The 25,395-nt window shown below is 40.6% G+C and overlaps 1 protein-coding gene across 1 annotated transcript in view; it reads left to right on the top strand.

The window, feature by feature from the left end:
- mpp7a (MAGUK p55 scaffold protein 7a) overlaps positions 1–25,395 on the top strand; it is a 386,727-nt gene that overhangs the window by 231,495 nt on the left and 129,837 nt on the right. Inside the window, exons 8-10 of the mRNA XM_020930757.2 lie at positions 23,054–23,135; positions 24,113–24,198; positions 24,819–24,893. Of these exons, the coding sequence (XP_020786416.1) occupies positions 23,054–23,135; positions 24,113–24,198; positions 24,819–24,893 (243 nt within the window). The remainder of the gene's footprint in view (positions 1–23,053; positions 23,136–24,112; positions 24,199–24,818; positions 24,894–25,395) is intronic.

Below are 25,395 nucleotides of genomic sequence, written 5' to 3'. Positions count from 1 at the left end.
TCTTAGATCGTGAAACTACTGCACATTGCATCAGGTTTGTGAAGTTGTAGTGTGTTGTTTTGTGTTATGTTTTTGTGTATTTGTGGAAACTAGGCTTATGGGCTGAGCCTTGAAGCTGAATTTTATTACTAACTATAAAGAAGGTTTGAAATGGGCGTGAGAGAGATTGCTAGATTACTCAAACATGCATGGATGACGTTTCAAACCACTTCATGTCAATGTATGTTTTCAACAATGTTATAACGTGGTAAAAGGCTCCAAAATGTCGCCTTTTTCTTAATTTTGGCTTTAAATTAAAAACAAACAAAAAAAGACATTGGGTAACCGCAGGTTTTAATGTCCTGGAATTTTACAGATGGGTATGTGGGTGGGTAGTGTTTACACACTACGTGTCAGGTCAGGTGAATCAGATGAACGACGAACAGGAGAAAAATACTTGATGCGCATCCAGGGTGTTCGTTGCCCTGGAAACAAGTGTCATTTCCTGGTGTTTTCCTGGAGTGATGGACCAGACTGAGAGAGACTTTAGTGTATTTATTATGTAAAACCATCACCAGAGGTGATCAGCTCACTCCTGGTTTAGACCTGGTTTAGACCTAGTTTAGACCTGGTCCAGTCTTGGTGTAGTCCAGGCGATCAGCTCGGTGGTTGCAGCGTGTATATATTTATGCTAATGACACTGGTTTATTGTGGGTTTAGACCCGGTTCAGTCCTGGTGTAGTCCTGGTGTAGTCCTGGTGTAGTCCTGGTGTAGTCCTGGTGTAGTCCTGTAGTCCTGGTGTAGTCCTGGTGATCGGCTCTGCGGTTGTGGTGTGTATATATTTATAATCTGCTAATCACCCGGCGCAGGTTTACTCCTGGACTATTGGGCTGTCAGACCAACAGGCTGACCTCAATTTATCTCGGGCACCGGTGGGTAACGAGTGGAATGTTAACGTGTCCGTGCAGATTTAACTTTGATATAATCACGGGTTAACGGGCGGGTGTGGTGCTGTACTGCCTGGGTGTGGGTCTCCAAAAATGGACCTGTGCAGGACTCTGATAACATGGTTGAAAAAATGTAAATTTTTCTAAACACCTCCTTTTTAAATTAAAAATGTCAAAAAGAGAGTAGTAATTGTGTTTCAGTGTATTTATCTGGTTAAAATTATGTTTGAAAAATCTGACTGTACAGTAAAAATAACAGTTTTGTAGTCGACTTCTTGTCTTTGGCTGAATGTCCCCATTGTTACCCGCTCGCCCGCTTCCCGCAACGCTTCGCAAATGAGAAGTGACATGTGAAAGTGCTGTTCTCCCCGCTGTACACGGCTCGCGCTAAACAAACCACTCCGAGATGAACCACTTACCGTGACACAACTGTCTCTTTGTACGCTCCCAGACACACAATGACTGCATACCTGGCACCGTACGCGAGCCGGCCACGAAGCTGCAGTCAACACGCTGATTCATACGCTCGGTACCCAAAGAAAGAAAGGTTTGTGAGACAGCGTGTCCACCTGTCTGAAGAAGTGAAGTTTTTTTTTTGGAGTGAGCCTTTGGCCCGCAGAGAGGAAGAGTGGGTGGGGAAGACGGATGGGGCTGCGCGTTGAAGTCACCTCTGCACTACGTTAGCTGGCAGCGATCCCGGCAATGGTCCATAATCATCGTAATTATGAGCCACCATTTCCCTCTTTCTCGGTATACTTGTTAATTACAGCTGCGGGGTCAAGAGCAGGGTTAAAGAAACAAAGGTGAAACCAGAGACTGTTTTGGGGAGCGTAGGAATGAGGAAGCTGGGGGCTGTGAGGTGATTCTGTGACTTGTAATTGTGCTTGTTTAAATAGTACAGGTAGAAGGTATTACAGAGGGCAAAAGTTGGCTGCTTTTGGGTGCCTCATGGACTACCAAAGCTTAAAGGGCCCATATTATGCAATTTTCTGATGTGTTATAATGTTATTTCCTCATCACAATCATACCTGGAGTTATGTTTTGTTTCATTCACACATGTTTAACACACAAACCCTGCAAATTTAGACTCTCTAAAGAAGAAAATGCAACTGTTAACTTTAAAAACTACCGCTTCATGATGTGGTGGAACAGAGCATTTTGAGCTTTGGAGATGTAGACAGACTAGTAATAAAGAGTAACTCAAACATGTGAATGAAACAACTCCAGGTGTGTTTTTGAAGAGTTAACATTATAACCTGGCTAAAAGCTCACAAGAGTCAATTTTGCATGATATAGGACCTTTAAAAGCAAAATTGTATCTTTGGGTTTCAGAGAGATGCAAGTCTAGCACGGTCGTCATAGCAGTTAACAATTAAAAATGCAATTAGCAATAATGCAATAGCAATTAACAATTAAAAATGTAAAAATGAATGCACAAAAGTCCCAAAAATATAACAGAAGAAACCCATCAATCTTAACACTGGCTTCAATTACATGCACACTCAAGATGTAATTATTAGAGTTTTACAACTTTTCAAATGACATGTAAACAACTAAATGATTTTATTTATTTATTTATTTGATTGAGACAGAGCATGTTAATGGACAAACATGACACAATAAATTATTGCACACTCCACTCATTACACACTTCCCATTATTGCACACTCCACTCATTACACTGTTCCCATTATTGCACACTCCACTCATTACACTGTTCCCATTATTGCACACTCCACTCATTACACACTTCCCATTATTGCACACTCCACTCATTACACTGTTCCCATTATTGCACACTCCACTCATTACACTGTTCCCATTATTGCACACTCCACTCATTACACTGTTCCCATTATTGCACACTCCACTCATTACACACTTCCCATTATTGCACACTCCACTCATTACACACTTCCCATTATTGCACACTCCACTCATTACACTGTTCCCATTATTGCACACTCCACTCATTACACTGTTCCCATTATTGCACACTCCACTCATTACACTGTTCCCATTATTGCACACTCCATTGATTGCACAATTCCCATCATTGCACAGTCCAAAATATTACACAGTCCAGTCATTGTACAAGTCCCATTTTTTTTGCTATCAAATTTTCCACACATTCAATACATGCAAATATATGTCCAGAGAAGATCAATTTTGAATCACTATGCAGCTCTACATGAGTACAAATGATCCGATTTCTTTCTAATCATGGTCCCTTTGATTCACAAGTAAAACAAAAGTTTTAGAATGAAGTAAGGCTGGACAGTTAATCAAATGAACGATATTAATTCAGGTAATCGAGAAATCATGAAATTGAGGATTATTATGAAACAAGTTTGCTCCTGACTTTCTTTGTGGCATCTTTCGCTCTGAGCTCAAGCCACTTGGATTAGTAACAAAATGTCTTCACTCTTAAATTTGTACAGATGTTAAAATCATGTTTAAAAAATAGTCGAAGTAGAGTTGAAGTGCTTTCCCACACTTTCACACTAACTCATAAGTTGTCGGCTTCAGCTGTGTCTGGCAAGACGCTGTCAGAGTGGTGACTCACAGCAAGAAGGTTCCCTGTTTGAATCCCGAGCTGGCGGAGCTCCAGTGGCTCATGGATCAAATGGGCAGATGACACATTTTCACATGACATTTCACTCACCCGGCCTGCTCATGGACACTTTTATGGTGTTGTGTGGTCAGTGTTGGGAAGGTTACTTTTAAACTGTATTCCCCTACAGATTACACATTACATACCTCAAAATGTAGTTAGTAACGTAATCCATTAAATTGCGTAAGGTGAGTAACATAATCTAAATACTTTGGATTACTTGATTTGCTGTAGAGAAGCTAAAACGAGGAAATCGTAACATAAGATCTGATAAAAGACAATGAAAAGCCCAGATTTTACTTAACCGTATTAAAAATATTATTGATAGAAGAGGAGGAAACATGTCCATGCAGCATGGTCTAGTCCTGTTAAATCCTCTTTTACTTTGTTGTTTTGATTTTTTTAAATTATGATTTTAATGTATGTATTAGTCTGTAAAGCACTTTGAATTACTTTGTGTACAAATTGTGCTATACAAATAAACTTGCCTTGCTTTACTTCTGTTTTAGTCGTGGTTTAGTCCTGGTTTAGACCTGGTTTAGATCTAGTTTAGACCTGGTTTTAGTCCTGGATTAGACTTGGTTTTAGACCTGTTTAGACCTGATTTAGATCTAGTTTATGTCTAGTTTAGACCTGGGTTTAGTCCTGGTTTAGTCCTGGAATAGACCTGGATTAGATCTTGTTTAGACTTGGTTTAGTTTCCAGCAATGAGTGGAATTACCAAAAAATTTATAAATAAATAAATTAATTAATGAATTAAAAAAGAAAAAAAGAAAAAAGGGGGATATAGCCCTAATGTGAAAACAGGAAAATACCGCCATGTAATCCATTTATTTCAACAAAGTAACTGTAATCCAATTACCACTCACTGAAACAGTAGCTGTAACTGAATACAGTTACTCATAATTTGTACTCTGATTACATAACTCTGGTACATGTAATCAGTTACTCCCCAGCACTGTGTGTGGTGTAGAACTAGACTGAGGCCAGGTTAACTGCTGGTGTGGACTCTAAGATCATAAGAAGAATGGAGCACTAGACCAGAGTGCAGGGCCACCACAGTTAGGTCAGAGCAGGATAAGCAGGTCTGATTGAAGGCAACAGTATATCAAAGCCCATCTAAACTCTTTGTTGGACATCTGGAGTGAAGAGTGTGACATGTGTTTCTACTCCCTCTGTCCTGGAGCTCCAAACAGCAGTTACAGAGGCGTGGGCAGGAGTTTATTGTCATGGTCACACTTTGCCTGGTGACTGACTTCATGCCAAAACAAACGGGCCCCGCGCTCACATTTGTTTTCTCTTGTCGCTCTCAATTTGGACGCTGAAATAATGTTTGTCAAATGCCACGGCGCTCGCGCAGGTTCAGGGCCCGTGTTTGGAGAAGTGCTCACAGGTCGAGTGGAGGATGGAATGGAGCTGCAGGCTTGTTTCCCTCCGTAGAGTGGAGAGAGGAACTTGAGAGAGGCTTCGGTTAGGTCAGAAGCAACATACCGTATCTCAAACTTCTGATATAGTTGATTAAAATAGGTTTGTTTGCGACACTTATTGGGTCAAGAAAGATCCTCAAATTTGTGTTGTTATTGGACGTCTACTAAAATAAACCAGACTACTGTGTTTCTAGCTGTGGCCTCAGGAGTTTGAAGTCATTTTAAATACTTTTGACAAACTGTAATACTGCATTTGAAATGAATGTAATGTCATACATCACCTGCCTAATACTGATCTGAACTGCTTCCACTTTCATATTTATTATTGCTGTGACAGAGTGAGATTGCCAAGTGATGATGTCATGACTCTTACTTTAGCTATTTTCACTTTTAGTCCCTGCAGCTCACACAGCGTGATGGTTTCAACAAATGCCGGTGCAAACTGTTCTACTGTCACTATTGTTTGGAAGACTGACTAGAGAATCTAACTATATCAAAGGACCTGAATTAGAGATGGTCAAATATGGCTGGATCATTTAGTGGCAATTATGATAAACTCAGTTATTGACTACATAAGATCTATAGAGCAGCACACATTAATATGAAGCAGAGGTGGGACCAAGTTGTTGTTTTGCAAGTCTCAAGTAAGTCTGAAGTCTTAAAGCTCAAGTCCGAGTCAAGTCCCAAGTCAAATACCGGCAAGTCCAAATTGAGTCTCAAGTCACTGGCCCATAATTCCAAGTCAAGTTGAAGTCGTCTGGTTTAAAGGCTTGAAATGACTTGAAGCTCAAAGCAAAGTACCAAATATAGATTCGATTTTTGCAGTTTAGATGACTTTTAAGCTAAATTGTACTTAAAACGTCACTGTATATTTATAAGTATTTATATAAGAGTTGTAGAAATGCAAATTTTTCATTTTTAAACATCTTGACAAAATCTTCAGAATCTCAGAACGGAAAGAATTAAGATTTAAGAGTGCTTCATAAGTTATTTTGTCAAGGACTGTACTGTATATTACTGTATTGTACTGTATATTACTGTATTGTACTGTATATTACTGTAGTACATTTGAGGATACCACATCACAGTACTTCAGTTACATCCAAAGTACCAAACAGAAGTGAGAAGGACATGTTCCAGTTTGTTCCTGTAAAATTCAGCACAGCATGTATCAACTGTAAAGAGAAAAGAATTTTCGAAAAACATATTTTTAGGAGAAGCACCAAGTCTTCTTAAGTCACAGGCCTCTAGTCCAAGTCAGGTCCTAAGTCTTAGTCTATGTTATCAAGTCTCAAGTCCTAAAAATAGTGACTCGATCTGACTCGAGTCCAAGTCGCGACTTGCAGGTCCCAACCTCTGATAAAAAATCTAATTTCAAGTCAGTGTTTTTTTTTGACCCCTGTGGCCTGTTCCAGCTCAGGCCTGTTAGAGCAGTGCAGTCATGTTTAGTGCAGTGCCCTCATCGCTCTGGAGTGTTTAAAACCTTCATATATGTCCTTTATTGAGGTTTGGCCCAGACACAATAAGAGCCTATGCCAGCCATTATGTCTGTATGATTTATAATGCTGCTGAGTGCTGTTTGATATTACAGAGTAGACATGGTGACTATCACACACACTGTGGCAGGAGGGCCACACAGCGCTGCCCCGGCCTTGTGACGCACACACTCCTCGCCAAATCCCCCCGCCAGCCTCCTCGTCATCTGTGCAACCAGAGCCAGCCTCTATCCATCCACCCCATCAGCCAGAGGGCTCTGCTAATTGCCCCACCAAGCCTGCCAGACCATCACTGCGGCTAATTCCATCCAAGCTAACGGGACATTAGCGTTAGCCTCTTATCTGCTAAAGTTTCATGGCACTACTGTTCGCTGACAGTTCTCTGGATGGCGCTGGCTTTTCCATTACATTGTGTTTAATCTACACTGGGCCTTAAACATGAGCAGATCCAAATCTCGGGCAATAGTCTGTAGACTCTATGAGGTGTGAGCCATTTGTCATCACATACTAACTGTGGCGGCCATGTGCTCTGCAGAGGTGATGGCGCGATATGGACACTCGTCATCAGAGCGAGTACGAGCCAACCCAACAATAACAATCAAGGGCATCTGTGTGCTCAGAATAGCACCGTGCAGTCTGTGCATATGGAGCTGATCAGGTCAGGTTGAGAGGCTTGGATCGCCTTAACGATGACTAATTGACCGCAGCTAGAAAGGCCTGCTTCGACCAAGATGACCTCTTTCTTCTGATAATTTCCAATACCCACAGATTTCTCAGCAGATCTGTTCTATTTCTGCATTTCTTCATCAATTCAACCTCCATCAACTTTTTTTTGGATAATGAAAACCAATAGTGTAGATTTACAAAGCGGCTCCCTATGTTCTACATTGAATATAGAAAATAGATGACTGACAAAAATGTTTTGTCTTTGTAACTTGCTCTGCTAGGCAACTGCAGTGTGCTGCCACAGGACACGACACAGCATTGCTCTCCAGATCTGAACAGTGAGAGCTTAAAGCTTTGTTGTCGTAATTGTTATTTTATTATATATCTCTCTTAGGTCATTTTTACACATTTACTGCGGTCTGTGGCGCGAACCCAGTCACCACCAGATTTATGTCTGTTAACTTCAGTGTCAGGTCGGTCCTGTTCCCCCCAAACACCACACGTCAATGTATTTGCATGATGACGGCCTTGACATGCTCACTTTCCTATCACTACATGTGGTGGTCTTTTCTTTCATGAGGCTAAACACACCGTGAGAGCGATGCACGAGTTGAGTTGAAAAAGACAAAGGCAGAGACAATGACAGACAGAGGCTCAGCTGCACGGACAGAAGCAGGAGGAGACGTGTTGCGAAGATGATCCAAAGTGCCTTGTCAGACTAATGTTTCAAATGGCGTACATGATCCAAGAGTGCGAGTGAATCCTCTTTTACAACGACCTAACTTGGGGCAGTGTGAAAAGGACCTTAAACAATTCAAAGTTTTCAATCAATCAAACTTTATTTCTATAGGCAAGTTTCATTGTTGACAAAAGCGCGCGTTGCATGCTGGGAATTATTTTGGTCAGCAGCAATAAACACTAATTCAACATGACGGACGGAGGAAGAAAGCACGTAAAGGGTATTGATCCTGGTTATTTATCCACTCTAACGGCAGAGGACCCAAGACCATTTGACCAGAAATTGGTCATAAACATCGATGGACGCCAAATCACCCTTTTCAACCCCGACAAAAGGTGGACCAAACCAAATTTCTGGTCAGAATCGCCAACTACCTGGACAAATATTCACTTTGGTGATATCCACAATGACTTGGTGGAAACTCCTGGGCCATTCACAGCAGAAAAGATGAAAGCCTCCAAGAGTCTCGATGTGTTGTTGCCTCCGACCAAAATATTTCCCAGCATGCAACGCGGGCTTTTAATAACAATGACGTCAGCTGAAACTCGCCTATAGCAGCTTCCAACGACCAAAGCCAACCAAAGTGCTGTACAACATTAAAACAAGATAAAAAAAATCAATAAACATCATACAAAACAGGTCAACAAAGCACATTACACCATTAAAATAAAGTGTCACAGGGCAACTAAGTGTTAAAACTCATTCTAAATAAAATAGGTTTTAAGTTTGGCTTTGAACAGAAGCAGGTCAGGGATGGACAAAAAATTTCCAGAGTTTTGGACCGGCCACTGCAAAAGAACGATCAGCCCACTGTTTGCACCTGGGACCAGGGGACCTCCAGCAGATGTTGCCCAGCAGATCATAGAGCTCTGCTGGGTTGGTGAAGGGTCAAAATCTCACACGAGTAGGAAGGTGCAGGACCATTGAGTGCAGTAAAAACAAACATCAAAGTTTTAAAATGAATTCTGAACTGGACAGGGAGCCAGTGCAAGGAGTACAGGACAGGGGTGATGTGGTCATGTTTCCGACTGTTAGTGAGTAGGCGAGCTGCAGCCTTTTGCACGAGCTGCGAACGGTGAAGACCCAAAATTTTGGCAGTAATGTAAACAGTGTGGACATTTGACTTAACTGCGTCTCAGTTGTTCTAAACGTGGACGACTGTATGCCACTTTGCCAGTATCTGCAGTTTAATCTGACAACAGGCTGTGCCATAGCCCCTCACAGCACAGCAGTGTTTTCATCACACTATTTTCCATGTGAGCTCTGTGGAGGAGACACTTGATGGTTTAGTGGCGCGGCGCCTCGTCTCTAATTGTGAACATAGTGTGTCCCATTCATCAGGCTGAGCCACTGTCCAGTATCCATCATCCCGTCTGAGGTCTCCTGGGCCTGCCTGGCTTCAGCTCTGGCCGTAGGTGTGTGTGTGTGTGTGTGTCTGAGCCCTGTACCGCTCATACCTCCAGCCTGACACATCGCACTCCTCCTGGGCTCACCGCTCTGTCTCCACGCCGGGGCACAGCTCCAGGGACCTCCGTGTGCCAGGGGGTAATGAGACTCTGTGTACATGCGCCGTTGAAGCTGTGCCATCACCAGACTGTTGGTTAACGCACTCATTTAGACTCTTACAAATAGTGTTTATACTGCACCGCCACAGCCCATGTGTAGATACTGTGGATTTGGCACCGCGACTCCGACTGTCTAATGACATCTACAGGACAGGTTTGACCACAATGGGACCAATTGCGGTGCAGCTTGAAACGAAATTGTCATGTTTTGTTATTATCAATTACAATATTAATACTCCACCATATTTCACATTATGCTCAAATCTGTTAGATCTGGTTTAGTCCTGGTTTAGTTCTGGGTTTAGACCTGGTTTAGTTCTGGGTTAGACCTGGTTTAGTTCTGGGTTTGACCTGGTTTAGTCATGGGTTAGACCTGGTTTAGTTCTAGGTTAGACCTGGTTATTTCTGGGTTGGAGCTGGTTTTGTCTTGGGTTAGACCTGGTTTGATCCTAGTTATGTTCTGGTTCAGTGCAGCTATTAAATGATGGCTTCGGTCAGAAATAGTCAGTAGGTATCAGAGGTGTCTTTGACCTGGTTTAGTTCTTGGTTAGTTCTGGTTTAGTCCTGGTTTAGTCCTGGTTTAGTTGGTTTAGTGCAGCTCTTTTGTGGTGGTCAAGTAACTCACTGACTTGTCTTTAGCTCTGTTTTAGACCCTGTTTAGTCCTGGTTTAGTTCTGTTTGTTCCCACATTAAAACGAAGTCTAAAATTTTAAACAACATTACAGTTCTTGGGAAAAATGCAGCATCTGTACAATAACATCACCACGTCCATTAATAAATATGGGTGCTACAAATACTATTGCACAGTACTTACAAATAACCTTACATTACGATTCACTGCACATTAAATAGTGCTGAGTGACATTTGTTTTGATTAATGGTCTGTTTTGTACCTCTGGGAGAACATTACCTCCTCAAGTATTTACATAGAGAAGCCGGGTCCCCTTTACTGCTTGGTTGTTTGCTGGTGCTTGTATAAGTTTATAAGGCCCCCAGCAGAGGCTCACACCCCACCAGAGACCTGACCTGACAGTCTGCAGTGTGTAACGAGCTACAGGGGGCGTGTCGAAGGAGTTGGGGCGCCAAAACAACAAACACGGGAATTGTGGTGGAAGAAATACTGTACATTTGAGCTTGATGAACTCTGAAGTTGAAGCTCTTTTTGAGTTATGTAAAAGAAGCTAGAAACCTACAGCAAAGTGGTGCATGTTTATTGCTCCAGATTAAATATTGTATTTTCTGCACTATTAGGCGCTCTGGATTATAAAGCGCACTGTCATAGAATGGTCTGTTTTCAAACTTTTTTCCACAAATAAACCACACCGGACTTTAAAGGAAACACAACGGTTGGACGAGTGAGTGGGACTTTGTTTGTGGCGTTCACAGTGACTCTGGGCTTTGTTCAGTTGTGGCGTGTAGGGAGGGTGCTGTCTGGGACCAACGGATTGTCTGCGCATTCGCAGTGATTCAGTTGTTCAGTTGTGTCTAGAAGTGTGTGAGTGCAATGTGAAAATGTTACATAGTTTTAGTCTCTAGTTTCATATACAGTTTTGGATCGATTCTCCTTTTTACTGAAATCTGTATGGTTCATGACCAAAATCAGCCGACCAGTGCAGTAAAAGCATAGCCTCATTCATCAGCCGGTTTCACTTTGTGGAAACCCTCTAACTCGCAGCATTAGGATTCGTTTACTCGACGGTAGGCAGGTGCTTTTTTTATTTAACCAGTCGCTGGTATTTGGTCGTGACGTATGGAATGCGCCAAATCCCGTAGGAAGAAGGGTCTTTCCCCTTGATAAAATTCACCAAACATTGTCTTTGTTCCTGCTTTAAATCCTCGATCTCGGGATCGTTGTCAACACAGAATGTATGACTTCATCTACATCCATCTCGACCACTTTTACTGTTGTGCTGTTCCACAAAAGGATCCCAGACAGACGCGACGAGTTTGACGTCATGACTTCACAGCTCACAGCTGATTGGCCGGTGCGTGGTCTACAACTTCTGAGGTTTTTGCAAACCGTCTAGTATATTCTAATTCCTGACGTAGTTGCTGGAGAGAAATTAAATTGAGTGGAGGCACTAGATGGTGCCAGCCTGGCTAGTAAAAGCAGTACTCTGACCTGCAATTTTACAAGCTCATTTTAGTTGCAGTGTTGGTAAATCGAATGTGTGCATTCCTGAAGCCGCGACTGTTCCATATGTCAGCTCCCTTGCGTTTTCAATGGGAGATGTAGCGTTAGCCTCCAACCATCACAAATTCTGAAAAAGCAGGGCAATTGTCCAGGGCCTTGTTAAACATTAGCACATATTGGCAAGGGAAGTTTATTTGTATAGCACAGTTCGTACACAAAGTCATTCAAAGTGCTTTACAGAATAAGAAAAACATCAAAATTACAACACAAACAAATCAAAACATAAATAATCATCATAAAAGAGATTAAATGAGAATAATGTGGAATGAAAAGCTTTCAGTCATATGCAGCTAAACAGAACTGGATTTAAACAGAGTCAAAGCAGAAGTCTGTCACATGTTCAGACTGTTCCAGGTTTTAGCTGCATGACTCCCCGTGTTTAGTCGTGACTCTGGGCACCAGCAGGAGGCCGGTCCCTGAGCTCCTCAGAGTGCAGATGGTTCATATGACACTAACATGTCACAGATGGATTTTGGTGCTTGGCCATGGAGAGACTTGTACAAGCAGAGCTGCTTTAAAGTCTCTGAGCCACAGGGGGCAGTGCAGAGACCTGAGCACAGGACGCATGTGCTCTTCTTGACTTTCTGGTTTGAGTCAGGATCCGAGCTGCAGCATTTTGGATGTTCTACAGCGTCTCACAATGAGAGGCTGTTACTGTCGTCTAACCTACTGGAGACAAATGCATGGATAAGTCTCTCCAACTCTGCTTTAGACAGTAAACCTTTGATTTTTGCTGTTTTTTAAATGGTAAATGTGTGCAAATGTTATTGATTTGATGTGACTGTTAAAGTTCAAGTCTGAGTCTATTATAACCCCGAGATTTCTTGCCTGATTTGAAGGTTTTAGAGAGACTGAATAACCTATGCACAATAGGTTATTAGAGTTACCATTTAGCATCAGAATGACCATACACGCTTTAACATTTCTTAAAAAGGGTGTATTTTACTAGCCAAGCTGGCACCACCTAATTTCATTTTTCTTGGTCAAAATGGATGTAACCGAAGCCAGACATTCTGTGTTGGCAATGATTCCCAAGATCGAGGATTTAAAGCTGGAAAAAAGAGAATGTTTGGTGAATTTTTTTAAAGAGGAAAGACGTTATTGCTTCTTTTCCAATGGGATCTGGTGCATTCCAAGCTCCTCGACCAAATTGGTTCAATAAAAACATACACCTACCATTGAATAAATGAATCCTAATGTTGTGAGGTCAGACAGATTCCACCAAGGGAAACCAGCTGATGAATCAGGCTTGTATTTTACTTTTATGTGGTATTAATTGCTAACACATAACATATTTAGATTATCACGTTACCTTTTATGGTTTTGAAAATGCTATAGACTAGTCACCGAAAACAACATATTAACACGTTTAAGTTTGACTTTCGTTTTTGCATAGGTGACTTTGACTTGTGGGCTGAGCATTGGACCGAATCTCACTTCTAACCTTAAGAAGAGTTCAGATAAGGCTAGCGAGAGATGATCGCTAAATTACTGAAACATGCATAATACCCCATTTTTAAATCTAACTGCTGGACATTATTGCTCCAAAAATATATCAGGCCAGCAGTTTGATAATGAAATATTGTCTTTATTTCATCAATCACCACAAATCCCGTATCCATTAGTGAACATTAGAGAAACAGGAGCTGGAGGTTATATTGGCTATAACTCGTTGGCAAATGTAACCAATAAATAAGGAAGTCTATATTCTTAAATTGTGAGTAAGTGCGTGGGGCTAGCATTTAATAAAGCTATATAATATTCCCATTGGTGTATTTTAACAGAGGCCACATAAAAGTAGTAAAAGAGCCTTGAAAATGGATGGGACGTTTCAGTACAAGTTAATAACCCAGCATGTATGCACAGTCTGATGGATCGCACTGGTCACGTCTGTTACAAGTGCTGCGCTTTATTTCAGACAAGAGGAAATGAAACCTGAAGATTGCCGAAATCCGATAACACTTCTAACTTCTGTACAACTACTCAGCAGACTCATATTAATAGGCAGCATCGCATTTACAAAACGGACTTTGTTTTAAATGCAGTAGACGAGAATCAGACCGCCTTCATACTGTTTAATGTTTTTTACCTTGGTGATATAATTTGGTAGCATAAAATAAGAGGTAAACGTCAAAATGGGCTTTTTATTTTTAGAGATTTTCCTGTTATTATAATGTTTCCTCATCAATAACATGGCCTCCATGCCTCTTGGACAAAGCTCAGCCCGCAAACCTATGTCACCCTTGCTCCCACATGATAATTTTTCATAAATATAGGATTCAAAATGTTGGCGTGTTCCAATTGCAGAAAATAATGACTGGAATCGATCGATTGAAATCACAAAAATATATTCCCTATTCAGTACAATTCTAATACAGAGCTCTGGGTCAAACCACTGTCCCTGATGGCCTATTCTACACAGGACTTATTTCAGGTAGTCTGAACACCTGCATCTGTCTCTTAACCTAGTATATATACATTCACAGAAATATGCAAATGATATGTTGATCAGGCCTTGGATCCTCCTTGATGCTTCTCCGTTTATGGGAATGACCAGATCTATTTAGGTTTGGTGCCAGCCAGGATGTCCCCTTGTCAGCTGCTCTGTACAGAATGTCCTTAAAAAGACACAAGCTACACAGCAGTTTCTTTAAACACATATATCAGATTTCAGTAGTTAAGCATTAATTGTGTGACTTCATTAACAATATTTAAACAAATATAGGATTTCAGTATTTAATATATGCATGTGGTATACTCACGACACTTTATTATTTGTCACGGCCTTCAAAAATGATACACTACAACTTCACAAACCTGATGTGATGTGCAGTAGTTTCATTCGCTAAATCCACGCTGATTGTGTGACAATGCTCTGAAGGGAGGGTGGTGCAAAACCTCAAATGTCAAAAATGAAACAGAAACTAATCAAACATTTTAATAAATTGTTTTCAGCGAATAAATCATTTTAAACGTGTAATATCCCCTCTTTAAAGAATATGTGTACCATATTTTTCGGACTAGGCACACCCCTTCATTTTCTCAAAAATCGACAGTGCGCCTTATGTAATATGTATTAATTCTGGCTGTGCTTACTGACCTCGAACCAGTTTTCACATATATTCTACTGAGTCATGTCCTTTAGTCTGACAGAAGCTGATCACATCAGTGCACGAGGAGCGAGCTGTTTTTTTTCAGTGCTAATAGTTTATGCAAATGAGCCACATGGTTTGAAGTTTTGCTTCTGTAAAACGTAAACAAATGTGCACAAAGCTGCATTAAACACATTATTACTCAATGTATATTTGAGTCCTCCTTGTAGGAAACAAAAAAGGATCAGTCTCAAGTGTTGTCCGTTTGTTTCTCTTAATGTGCCTTATAATCCAGTGCACGTTATGTATGAAAATAGACTCGAAAATTCAACTTTATTGATATTGTGCCTTTTTATCCGATGCACCTTATAGTCTGAAAAATACAGTAAGTGTTTTAGTGTAACTGGTTGTAGTTGTGCTTGTGCACATGTAGTAGTTGAAGTACTCGCAGTAGTAGTATTAGTTGTTGTAGTAGCAGCAGTTCTATAACTGTAGTGGTAGGAAAAATTCTTATTAAAGTTAAGAACACTGACTGCCAACATAATTTTTCCCTTGCTCAATGTAGGGTCACGGATGTTGTTTCCCTTGGCAAGACACTTTGTCTCATTGCTTTTACATATTTTCTTGTTACCTTTCACTGTAGTTTGATTGAAAAGTATACTGTATAGAAGACTAGAGCTGGGGATCAGTAAGAAGTTGTCGATATGATACATGACTCGATACATGGGCCATGAAACAATACATACTTCGATACAGTGCACTTTCAATTTAATATGTTTTATTTCAAATTGATTCAAGACAGTTCAGTAAAAATAAAGGTTAAATCATGTCTGTGATACTAAAAGTCTTTGTTAAACCACTTCCTGTGCAAAGTTCATATGAAACACAAACATTTTAATCATCAAAACAGTGAAAATGTCAAATGTGTCATATAAATGAGTTTCCTTCCACAAAACAAACAACAAAACTGTAGCACTGTAAAAAATATTATTCATTAAAATATACCAAAAAATACTCTTGGCGATATATCGATACAGCATGTTGATATTTCAGTATTTTTGCACAGCCCTATAGAAGACTAATGCATTTATATAAGCAGTATCAAGCCTACATGTACATGAATTCCCCCATTGAAAGAGGCCGTTATCATCAGATCCTTCATATATTTGGGCAGGACTTGAGTGCACTATCAACTTTCATCTAATTGATTGGTCCAGGAGCCACACTGTAACTCCAGGCAGCTCCAGCTCGTGTTCTCCTGTGGCCTGTTGGTTTTTCTTATCAGACGGAGCTCATTTGGCTACCGCGGCGTTCAGGGTTCAGGTTGGGGCTGGCCAGCTTCACGAAGGCCTCCTCCTTCACTGCTCACTTGGCTGCTTCACTCAGACCTATCACATTTAAGAGCTCTGCTTCGAAACTGGTTCAGTGACTCTGGGGGCAAACGGCTGATTAGAATGAGTGAGGGAGTCCAAAATGTCTGTTACACCATATGTTTAAAGGTACGGTTGTTAGAGACAAAAACAATATATATTTGGGGTACACAGTTTTGCTTACACCATCCAAGTTTTTGTGTGGAAATGTCTCTGTAGAATCTAAACGATCACTTGTGTACCACGTGGAACCATAGACCAACCAGGGCAACAGGATAGAAAAAATGTATCACAATTCTTCATGAACACGTAGGGCTCTAGGACTTTGATCAATTACCGTATTTTTTGGACTATAAGGCGCACTTAAAATCGTTTAATTTTCTCAAAAATCAACAGTGCGCCTTATAATCTGATGTCCCTTATGGATTTATTCTGGTTGTGTTTACTGACCTCAAACCAATTTTATGTGGTGCACGATGCTCAAAAATCTGTCAAAATGTTTTAGTAGAACTTTGGTAAGCTACGAAGCCGCACCAGGATCAGTCTCAAGTGTCAACAGTTTGTTTCGCTTAATGCTCCTTATAATCCAGAGCAATTTATGTATGAAAATAGACGAGAGAATTCAACATTATTGATATTGTGCTTTATAATCCAGTGCACCTTGTAGTCTGGAAAATATAGTATAAGGATTTTTATGGGACAACAAGAGAGGTGACTGAGTGAGTGATGGAGTGAATTAACTGAAGATTTATTAATTTTTGGTATTTATCTGTAAAAAATGACACACTTTTAAACTCTTTATATAAATACATTGTTTCCTGGAACTTTTTTCCAGGTCGTTTTTGCATTAACTCCCCTAGTCTTGAAGTCTTGAGTCAGATTACATAGTCACATAGAGATACGTAATAGTTTTGAGCTTTTGCCATGGCCCCTTCTTAGTCAACCAACTGATCATCAGGACAAGGAGTTAGTTGACTACAGGCCTGTTACTAAGACTTTTAATCAGTGCCATTTAACACACAGAATAGTCCTGTTATAGTCTAATAGTCCAATAATGTGAGTACTCTGCTCCAAACCACATGTTTTAGTGATAGAGGACTGGCTGTAGACCCAAGATGATTATTGAGAATTTGATATAATTGAAGCTCTTTAAACTGTAGCAAAATCTGCAATTTTCACTACAGAAATATCAATTTACTGATTTGTGACACCTCTTGAGAAATACTTGCAAGATCTAAATGTACCATGGATTTGAGGCGACATTAAGGGGGTAAAGGATGTATGCAAAATCAACACGATCCTTCATCAAAAACATGACTGAAGTGGTTTTATATGTTATCTATGATTATTTGAGTAATCTAGTAAAATTCATGTTTCTTTCATTCGTTTTTCAAAATAAAACCAAAAATAACGAAAACGACAAAACAACTATTTTCTGTCTCCAAAACCAAAATGACAACAGAAAATGGATAAAAATTCATTTTTTTCAGTTTTAGATTTTGTGTTTAAATCAATAACGGAAAAACAGATAACATTTCCCATTTCCGTGACTTAAACTGCGATGCCGGACTTCTGTGTTGCATTTCGGACTGAACCAGGACTAAGCCAGGTCTAAACCAGGTCTAAACCGGTTTCAGCTCTGGTCTCAGTCCTGGTCTGGTCCTGGTCTGGTCCTGGTCTAGTCCTGGTCTAGTCCCGGTCTAGTCCCGGTCTCAGTCGTGATCACCTGACAGTCTACGCAGGCGCAGCTCCGGGCCCGTCCCAACACTCAGTCCTGGTTCAGTCCTGGTTTAGACCTGGTTTAATCCTGGTTAAATCCTGGTTTAGACCCAGTTTAGTCCTGGTTCAGTCCTGTTTTAGGCCTGGTTCAGTCCTGGGATCAGTTCTAGTTCTTTCTTGTTTCAATCCTGGTTCAGTCAGCATGCGGTTTAAGAGTCTGGTATCGCAGTTTAAGTCACAAAAACGAGAAATGGCCTTTATCCGAAAACAGAAAAAAAAAAAAGGATTCGTTATCTGTTTTTTCATTTTGGTTTTGGAGACAAATAATTGTTTTTTCATTTTCTTATTTTTGGGTTTATTTTGAAAAACAAATGAATGAACGATACACGGATTTATCTTTCCTGGACACTGTTCAAACCCTTCTTACAGTTCGCTGTACGAGCCTTACAAGACTGCCCACAAGCCTATTACCCATGCTCCCACATGGCCATTTTACAGAAATATACAAAAACATGATTTAAAAAAATAATAATAATACTACAACTTCACAAATCTGACACGATGTACAGTAGTTTTATTCAAGGGATGCATGCTAATTGTATTGTAAGAGCGCTATGAACGGAATATGACTTAACGTGGAGTGCAAAGGGAGGGGAGACTCCGGGATGAAACTGAAATGAACTAACCATTTTAATATGTTGTTTTTGGCAAATATATCATTTTCAGAACAATAAAATGAAACATGGTGATATGAGAGACAATCTTCTTGAAGAAACCACGAAGTTCTGGTTGATTTGAGAACTATGGTCAGCCTTTCCCTCCCATGGTGTGATTCATTTCGCAGGCACCTTTTAACGATCGCATCTGTCCGAAAGCACCGAGCTGCTTTGAGTCACAGCAAAGGCCCTTCTGACAGTGCCCCTCCCTCCCCCTCCCACTCCCGCTGACCCTCGCGACCCTCTCCTCACCGCTGCCTATTCTCACCTTTCCAAAATCACCCTAACGACTCTGCAACCTCCGCTGACTTATCACCGCGTCACTCCTCGTTCCCTCTCCGAAAACCTTGAGGAAACCATTATCTGGGAGAGAAAAACCATTACGCGCAAACAGGTCATCCAAAACTACCGCCATGACAAGCTAAGTACCACAATCTCCCAACGTCTTTGTTCTTTAAAGAAACCCCTTTAAGACATCTCCCCCCCCCAAAGCAAACAGCGAAGTGACATCCAAGGAGGCGTTGCTGCGTCTCCACTCTGACCTGGTCTTCGTTGGGTTCGGACAGTTGACGCAAAGCATGTCTCCTCCGTGTTTTTTCGCCCCAGAAATGAAAACATTCTCGGGGCGGATGATGAGAAAAGCAGGTAGCGAAAGGTGGAAGGATGAGTAGCAGCGGCGGCGAAAGACTTAACCGACCAGACGACCATTTTCTGTCTGGTTTGGTCAGAGTCGGGGTCTGACGCAACTTTGACTTTTCAATATCCGAATTCCAAATGTTCCCTGAATGGTGTTTGTGGGAGCGGTGTGACAGGTTGGCACTCTTTGAACTGAACTTGTTTTACGGCAAAAGGAAAGACTATGTGAGTTTACTGTTAAATGGATCATTGCCTTGTCTGAGGGATTGGGAATTCTATCCGGGTCCGAACGCGTCTTCTTCTTGGCTACGGACCCAAAGAGAAGACAGGAAAGGCAGGCTCCGGTGTGTGTGTGTGTGTGTTTTGGGGCCAGTTCCATTAATCTCTCTGTCTAGACTTACTGTATTTATGCAATTTGCCTGTAAAGAGAGGACCTTTTCTTTAAAGATTCTATATTTTGTGAAACTGACTGTGTTATTTGTGTGTGAAACCTACCACTTCATGACATCACAAGGTGGAACAGAGCATTTTCAGCTTTGGAGATGTAGACAGACTAATGAAAAAGAGTTTCTCAAGCATGTGGGAATGAAACAAAACATAACTCCAGGTCTGTTTTTGAGGAGATGTTCAGTTTTCAAGTTAACAGTTACCTTTTACCTTGTACCTAGTGCCTCTGCTCAGTTTCATTTCTCTCCAGCGACTAGGTCAGGAATCAGAATACACTAGACGGTTCGCAAAAACCCCGGAAGTGCAAGTTCGGGCACCAGCCAATCAGCGAAGAGTGATACATTCTATGTTGGCAATGATTCCTGAGATCGAGGATTTAAAGCCAGAACAAAGAGAATGTTTGGTGAATTTTATCAAGGGGAAAGACGTTAATGCCCTTCTTCCTACAGGATTTGGGAAAAGCTTAATATACCAGTTAGACCCATTAGCGGCGCATCACATACATCATGACCAAATAGCAGTGATTGGTTAAGTAAAAAAAGTACCCACCTACCGTTGAGCGAGTGAATTCTAACACTATGAGGTTAGACGGTTTCCATGACATGAAACCGGCTGATTGAATCAGGCTAAGACATTGGCAATTCAAAGGTGAAATTATCCAACAGATTCTAGTGAAGGTGTTTGGAGTTTAGAAACACAGTGGAGAACTTCTTGTATTACCACATGACATCACAAAGTGGAACAGAGTGTTTTCTGTTTGAGAGAAGAACCTAAATTTGTGTGTTAACCCTCCTGCACTCCTCGGTACATTTTTATACATCTCAACTTTTCTTTTCTTTGGTTATATTGCATCAAATACCATGACAATTGGCCAGTTTGTGTATTTGTGATGCATTTTTGATTAATGTTTTCTTTCAAGATCACATTAATTGAATGTTGTATAATCATAATAATCACACCCGTCGTCCTTAGGTACATTTTTGTCCCATTGACTTCCATTGAAAATGCCTTTTTCACTGACATAATTTTGCCAGTATAGTTTTACTTTTTGATTTATTTTTCATTCTTTGGTGTTGAAAACCTTTAAATTTTTTAGTTTTAGTGTCTTTTAGAATTTTTGGATATTTTTCTTTTTATTGTGTATCTAGTTTGTATCGATAGAAAGACATTTGTACATACAATATAAGTCCACGATGAAGGACAGAGACAGATATTTGAGGTTAAAATGATATGGGTGTGTTCTAGAGGAGTCCCAGCCTCTGATAATCCCAACACAAACAAATAAAAATTACTTGAAAGATATAGATGCACATAATTTGAGACTTTTGCTGTCAAAAATGGCATTTACGCGGTTAAAATGTCAAAATATGATATAATATTTGATATTTATTTTAGGGCAGAAGTAAATGAAGACATCGATACAAAAAAGTTGGACAAAAATCTGTACTTCATAAAAATGTTGTGGTATTCTTTTCCAGGTTTTACATTTTTGTCACGACGGAGCACAGGTGTGATTATTTTAAAAAGGCGCACAAGAGTTAAACATGTGTGAATTAACCAAAACACAACTCCAGGTCTGTTTGATGAGGAAACAAGCATAAATAAAGTATAATATGAACCCTTTAAAGGCTTCCAAGAATACAATTAATAGAGTCATTTTACTGGGACCGACTAAATTCAACAATGGAACAAATTAGAATGAAGTTGTAGTCTAGGTAACATTATGGCACTATTTTGTTATTGTTAAAGCGCACGAGACAGATTTTCATGTTTTTCTAATTACTTCCTTTGGCTGGATAGTACCTGTGGTAAATATTTATACTTCCACATCAGTTAAGTGGCAGTTTGTGGAAAAGAAGTTGGAAGAAAAGTACAAAAAAATACAGGAAGCAGTGCTGAGTTCTAAAACAATTCCATTTTTGACCTCTACCTGTGTCATCAATATGGAAAATTCAAAAATGCAAGGACAGTTTACATCCAAGGAAGGCATTTTTCTGACAATTTAAACATTCATTTAAAGAGACACTATGTAACTTTTATGGATATGTCATTGAATGTTCCAGAGTATGACATTAAACAGCTCTACTTTATATTTATTCAATTACAGGTGGTTTTATAGCTCAAAAATACCTAGATAAACAGGCATTCTGACTGAGCGGGGTTGCCTCTCCACAGATCTGACCTGTAACTTGGTCTGGTTTGGTCTCCATGAAGATAGAAAGGTTTAATGCCAAACTGTGAAACCTTCCAATGCAATAGGCGAGTTTCAGCTGACGTCATTGTTATTAAAAGCCTGCGTTGCATGCTGGGAAATATTTTGGTCGGAGGCGAGAAACACGGTAGCGGTCAAACACAGAGCGTAACCTCGCGTATTTATCCCCAATAAGGGTACATTCCTGCTGCATTATCAGATGCACGGAAGAAGGAAAATGTCTTTTTCGTATTCTGACTGAAAAGAACCGCTAATGGTGAATTAAATGGCTTTCAAACATCCGCAGAGCAAACGTAGAAGATCCTAACAAACCGTGAACTCCAACAAGTTCAACAACACATCGAGACTCTTGGAGGTTTTCATCTTTTCTGCTGTGAATGGCCCAGGAGTTTCCACCAAGTCATTGTGGATATCACCGAAGTGAATATTTGTCCAGGTAGTTGGTGATTCTGACCAGAAATTTGGTTTGGTCCACCTTTTGTCGGGGTTGAAAAGGGTGATTTGTCGTCCGTCGATGCTTATGACCAATTTCTGGTCAAATGGTCTTGGGTCCTCTGCCGTTAGAGTGGATAAATAACCGGGATCAATACCCTTTACGTGCTTTCTTCCTCCGTCTGTCATGTTGAATTAGTGTTTCTTGCCACCGACCAAAATAATTCCCAGCATGCAACGCGCACTTTTGTCAACAATGAAACTCGCCTATAATGCCTTCATTGAGAAACACATTTGACGGAACCTTCCACCAGAAAAGTTGCACAATGCATCTTTAAATAAATAAAGATGTTGTCAGTGATTTGTATTTGTCTAATCATAACTGTTGTGCGATGTGGACAGGTTTTGGCCCTGGTTGCTAAGTTACAGTTATGGAGTTTTAATTATATGTGTAGGCCTATATGTGAGTTTACTGTTAAATGGATCGTTGCAGTTGACTGTGGGCTTGTGGTATCCAGGTCAGAGCGCGTCCTCTGGATCTGGACCAAAACAAAAGGAAAAGCTCCGGTGACTGTGCGTTTTGGGGCTCGTTGCATTTATCTCTCTGTCTAGACTCACTGTATTTATGCCGTGTGCCACAACTGGAGCTGAGGAAGTTCAATCAATGGCAACAAAAGTCCGGACCGTTTATAGAAAATGACAAGGTTTTCAAAAAGAAGCACGTATGGAGATGAGCTGACGTAACTCTCATGGAGTTTGTAGCGTTTTAAAAGTTTTTCTTGTTGTTCTTGTGTCTTGCAGGGAGCCACAATCAGACGAGATGACCACACAGGAGCCATACTCATCGCTCGGATCATGAGAGGAGGAGCAGCCGATAGAAGTGGTCAGTTTTTTAAATCAGCTGAAAATGCAAATGATTGTCTAAAGCAGTATGTTTAAAATGAGGTGGATAGTGGAACCCGCACCTTTTATGTGTATTATTTGAGGAAAAAGTATGAGAATAATGTGAAACAGTGACATGACATTTACTGAAAGCTTCATCATGTAACCTGCTTGTCTCCATGGAGACATTAATGCTCTGTGTGGAATGTTTCAGATCATGCCAATAAACGTATCTATCTTACATTTGTTTTTATAGCTAAAACATGTATTCTGACTGTCAGCAGGCCTGCCTCCCCATATGTCTAACCTATAACTGCTTGTCTTCATGGAGATAAATAAAATTAATGGAACATTCTTGGCAAAGCAACAGAAAAAAGCACTTGGTATCATTTGCCAACAAGATGACTTCTCGTGAGTTTTGTGAGTTTTCAAACTCTTGAATCCATGTTGTTAGTCTCCATCTGTGTTTGCTTGTGGTAAGTCAGAGACTGACCTCTTAGGGTGTGATCTTTGGTTCTGACACTTTCCTTGTGAGCTATCCCAGATGGATGTGAAAAGTTGCATAATGCACCTTTAAGATTGTAGTTTATTCTTAATTATCCCAACATGCAGCAGTTTGGAACAAAAGCTGAACCTGTGCAGCCTGGGACAGACTGTAGGTGTTGTTAAAGTGCAGCGTCTGCAGTCTGATTTACTGCTGCCTCGTACTGTAAACACAGAGCCTACATAAAACCCTGTGTTGTGCATACACACTTGTTCTTTGTGTCCAATCTGTTTCACAGTTACCCAGCGGCACATTTCCACATGTGTCCACAATAACATTTGGGTTCCTTTCCAGTGGTGGATTCCAGCATGACCATAAACACTAATCTGCTGTACTGTACAGGGCCCCGGGCCCTCAGGGCCACAGTAGCACACGCGACTGTGGCGTATGGATCCTGATAAGTGCTCTCAGACTCTGTCTGCTCTGTGTCTCAGGTCTGATCCATGTAGGAGACGAACTCAAGGAGGTCAATGGAATCCCAGTGGAGGACAAGAAGCCTGAGGAGATCATTCGTATTCTGGTGTGTGGGTCCAAGCTCCTCTCCTGTTCCACTCCCTTTGGCTCTATTCAAATGTGTCCTTTTAACTGCACTCAGCTTTGCATGCACACAGTAAAGAGTGGTATTTTCTGTAAAGGCTTCAGAGATTACAACTAATACAATGAGCTTAGTGTTACAGGCTAAAGTCAACAATGGAACAAACAAGAATGAACCTGTACTACACGAGTCTCCACACTTTTCTCACTGAGGGCCACATTTTCAAATTTATTTTCAGAGGAGGCCTATTGACGGTGGCCAATCCATCATTCAGAGGAGAGCATTTAACAAAACTGACAAAATTTGATATTATTCAGGAGACCTGAGGGACAGCAAAAATTGGTGTGAGGGCCATAGTTTGTCTATTTCATAACAGCACTATTTTTGCCGTTTTTAGTGTTGCCGTATTTAGTGTCCTGGTTTAAACCCTCAAATCTAATCATTTTGTTAGACTAATTTTATATCCATTGCAAGGTCTTAGATCTATTTGAAATGGCAATCCATGCAGAAGTTTATGTGTCTTATGAGGGTTTTAATGTCTGCTCTAAAATATTTCCAGTGCTCCTCCTCCTCCTCCTAACCCTGTTCTTTTCCTTTACCTCCAGGCTCAGTCCCAAGGAGCCATCACCTTTAAGGTCGTCCCTGGATCCAAGGACGAAGCTCCGGTCAAAGAGCCTAAGGTACACTCCCTTCAGATTATACACAGTCTACATAGTCTACTTAAAATCTATGCAAATGAATAGGCCCCATATGAAAACTAGTTCCAGCGTACATTGAGTAAGTGAAGTAAAGAGATTTGAGGTGTCCATTTAACGTTAAAGCAGCAAAGTTTCATCATAATAAAAAAAAAAAGGATGATAAGATGATAATAAACATATAGTACAACATAGTCTTGTTTAAATAAGCCATACTAAATCATTTACACAATTCCCCACTCTGATCCTTTAAGTCTTACATTTTGCCAAGTTCGATTTTTGTGCCATTTTTCTCTGTGATGAAAATGTGTTTAGTTTTGATTGATCGACTATGTAACTCCGATTTCTCTGTCTGTGGCCCGTTTTCTACAACGCTTAAACATATTGTATCCATCCATTATGAACAAGCAGAACTGTCACTCACGCCGCCTCCCACTGTGCTCCTCATGCTCTGTGTGTCCTCTCTCATCTGTCAGGAAGACACTCA

This window comes from Boleophthalmus pectinirostris, unplaced genomic scaffold, assembly GCF_026225935.1.
Source record: "Boleophthalmus pectinirostris isolate CB_2022bp ecotype Guang Dong unplaced genomic scaffold, ASM2622593v1 HiC_scaffold_15, whole genome shotgun sequence".
Lineage (NCBI taxonomy): Eukaryota > Metazoa > Chordata > Actinopteri > Gobiiformes > Gobiidae > Boleophthalmus > Boleophthalmus pectinirostris.
The sequence above is the reverse complement of the archived record's forward strand: the minus strand, read 5'-3'. Positions and strand labels throughout refer to the sequence as shown.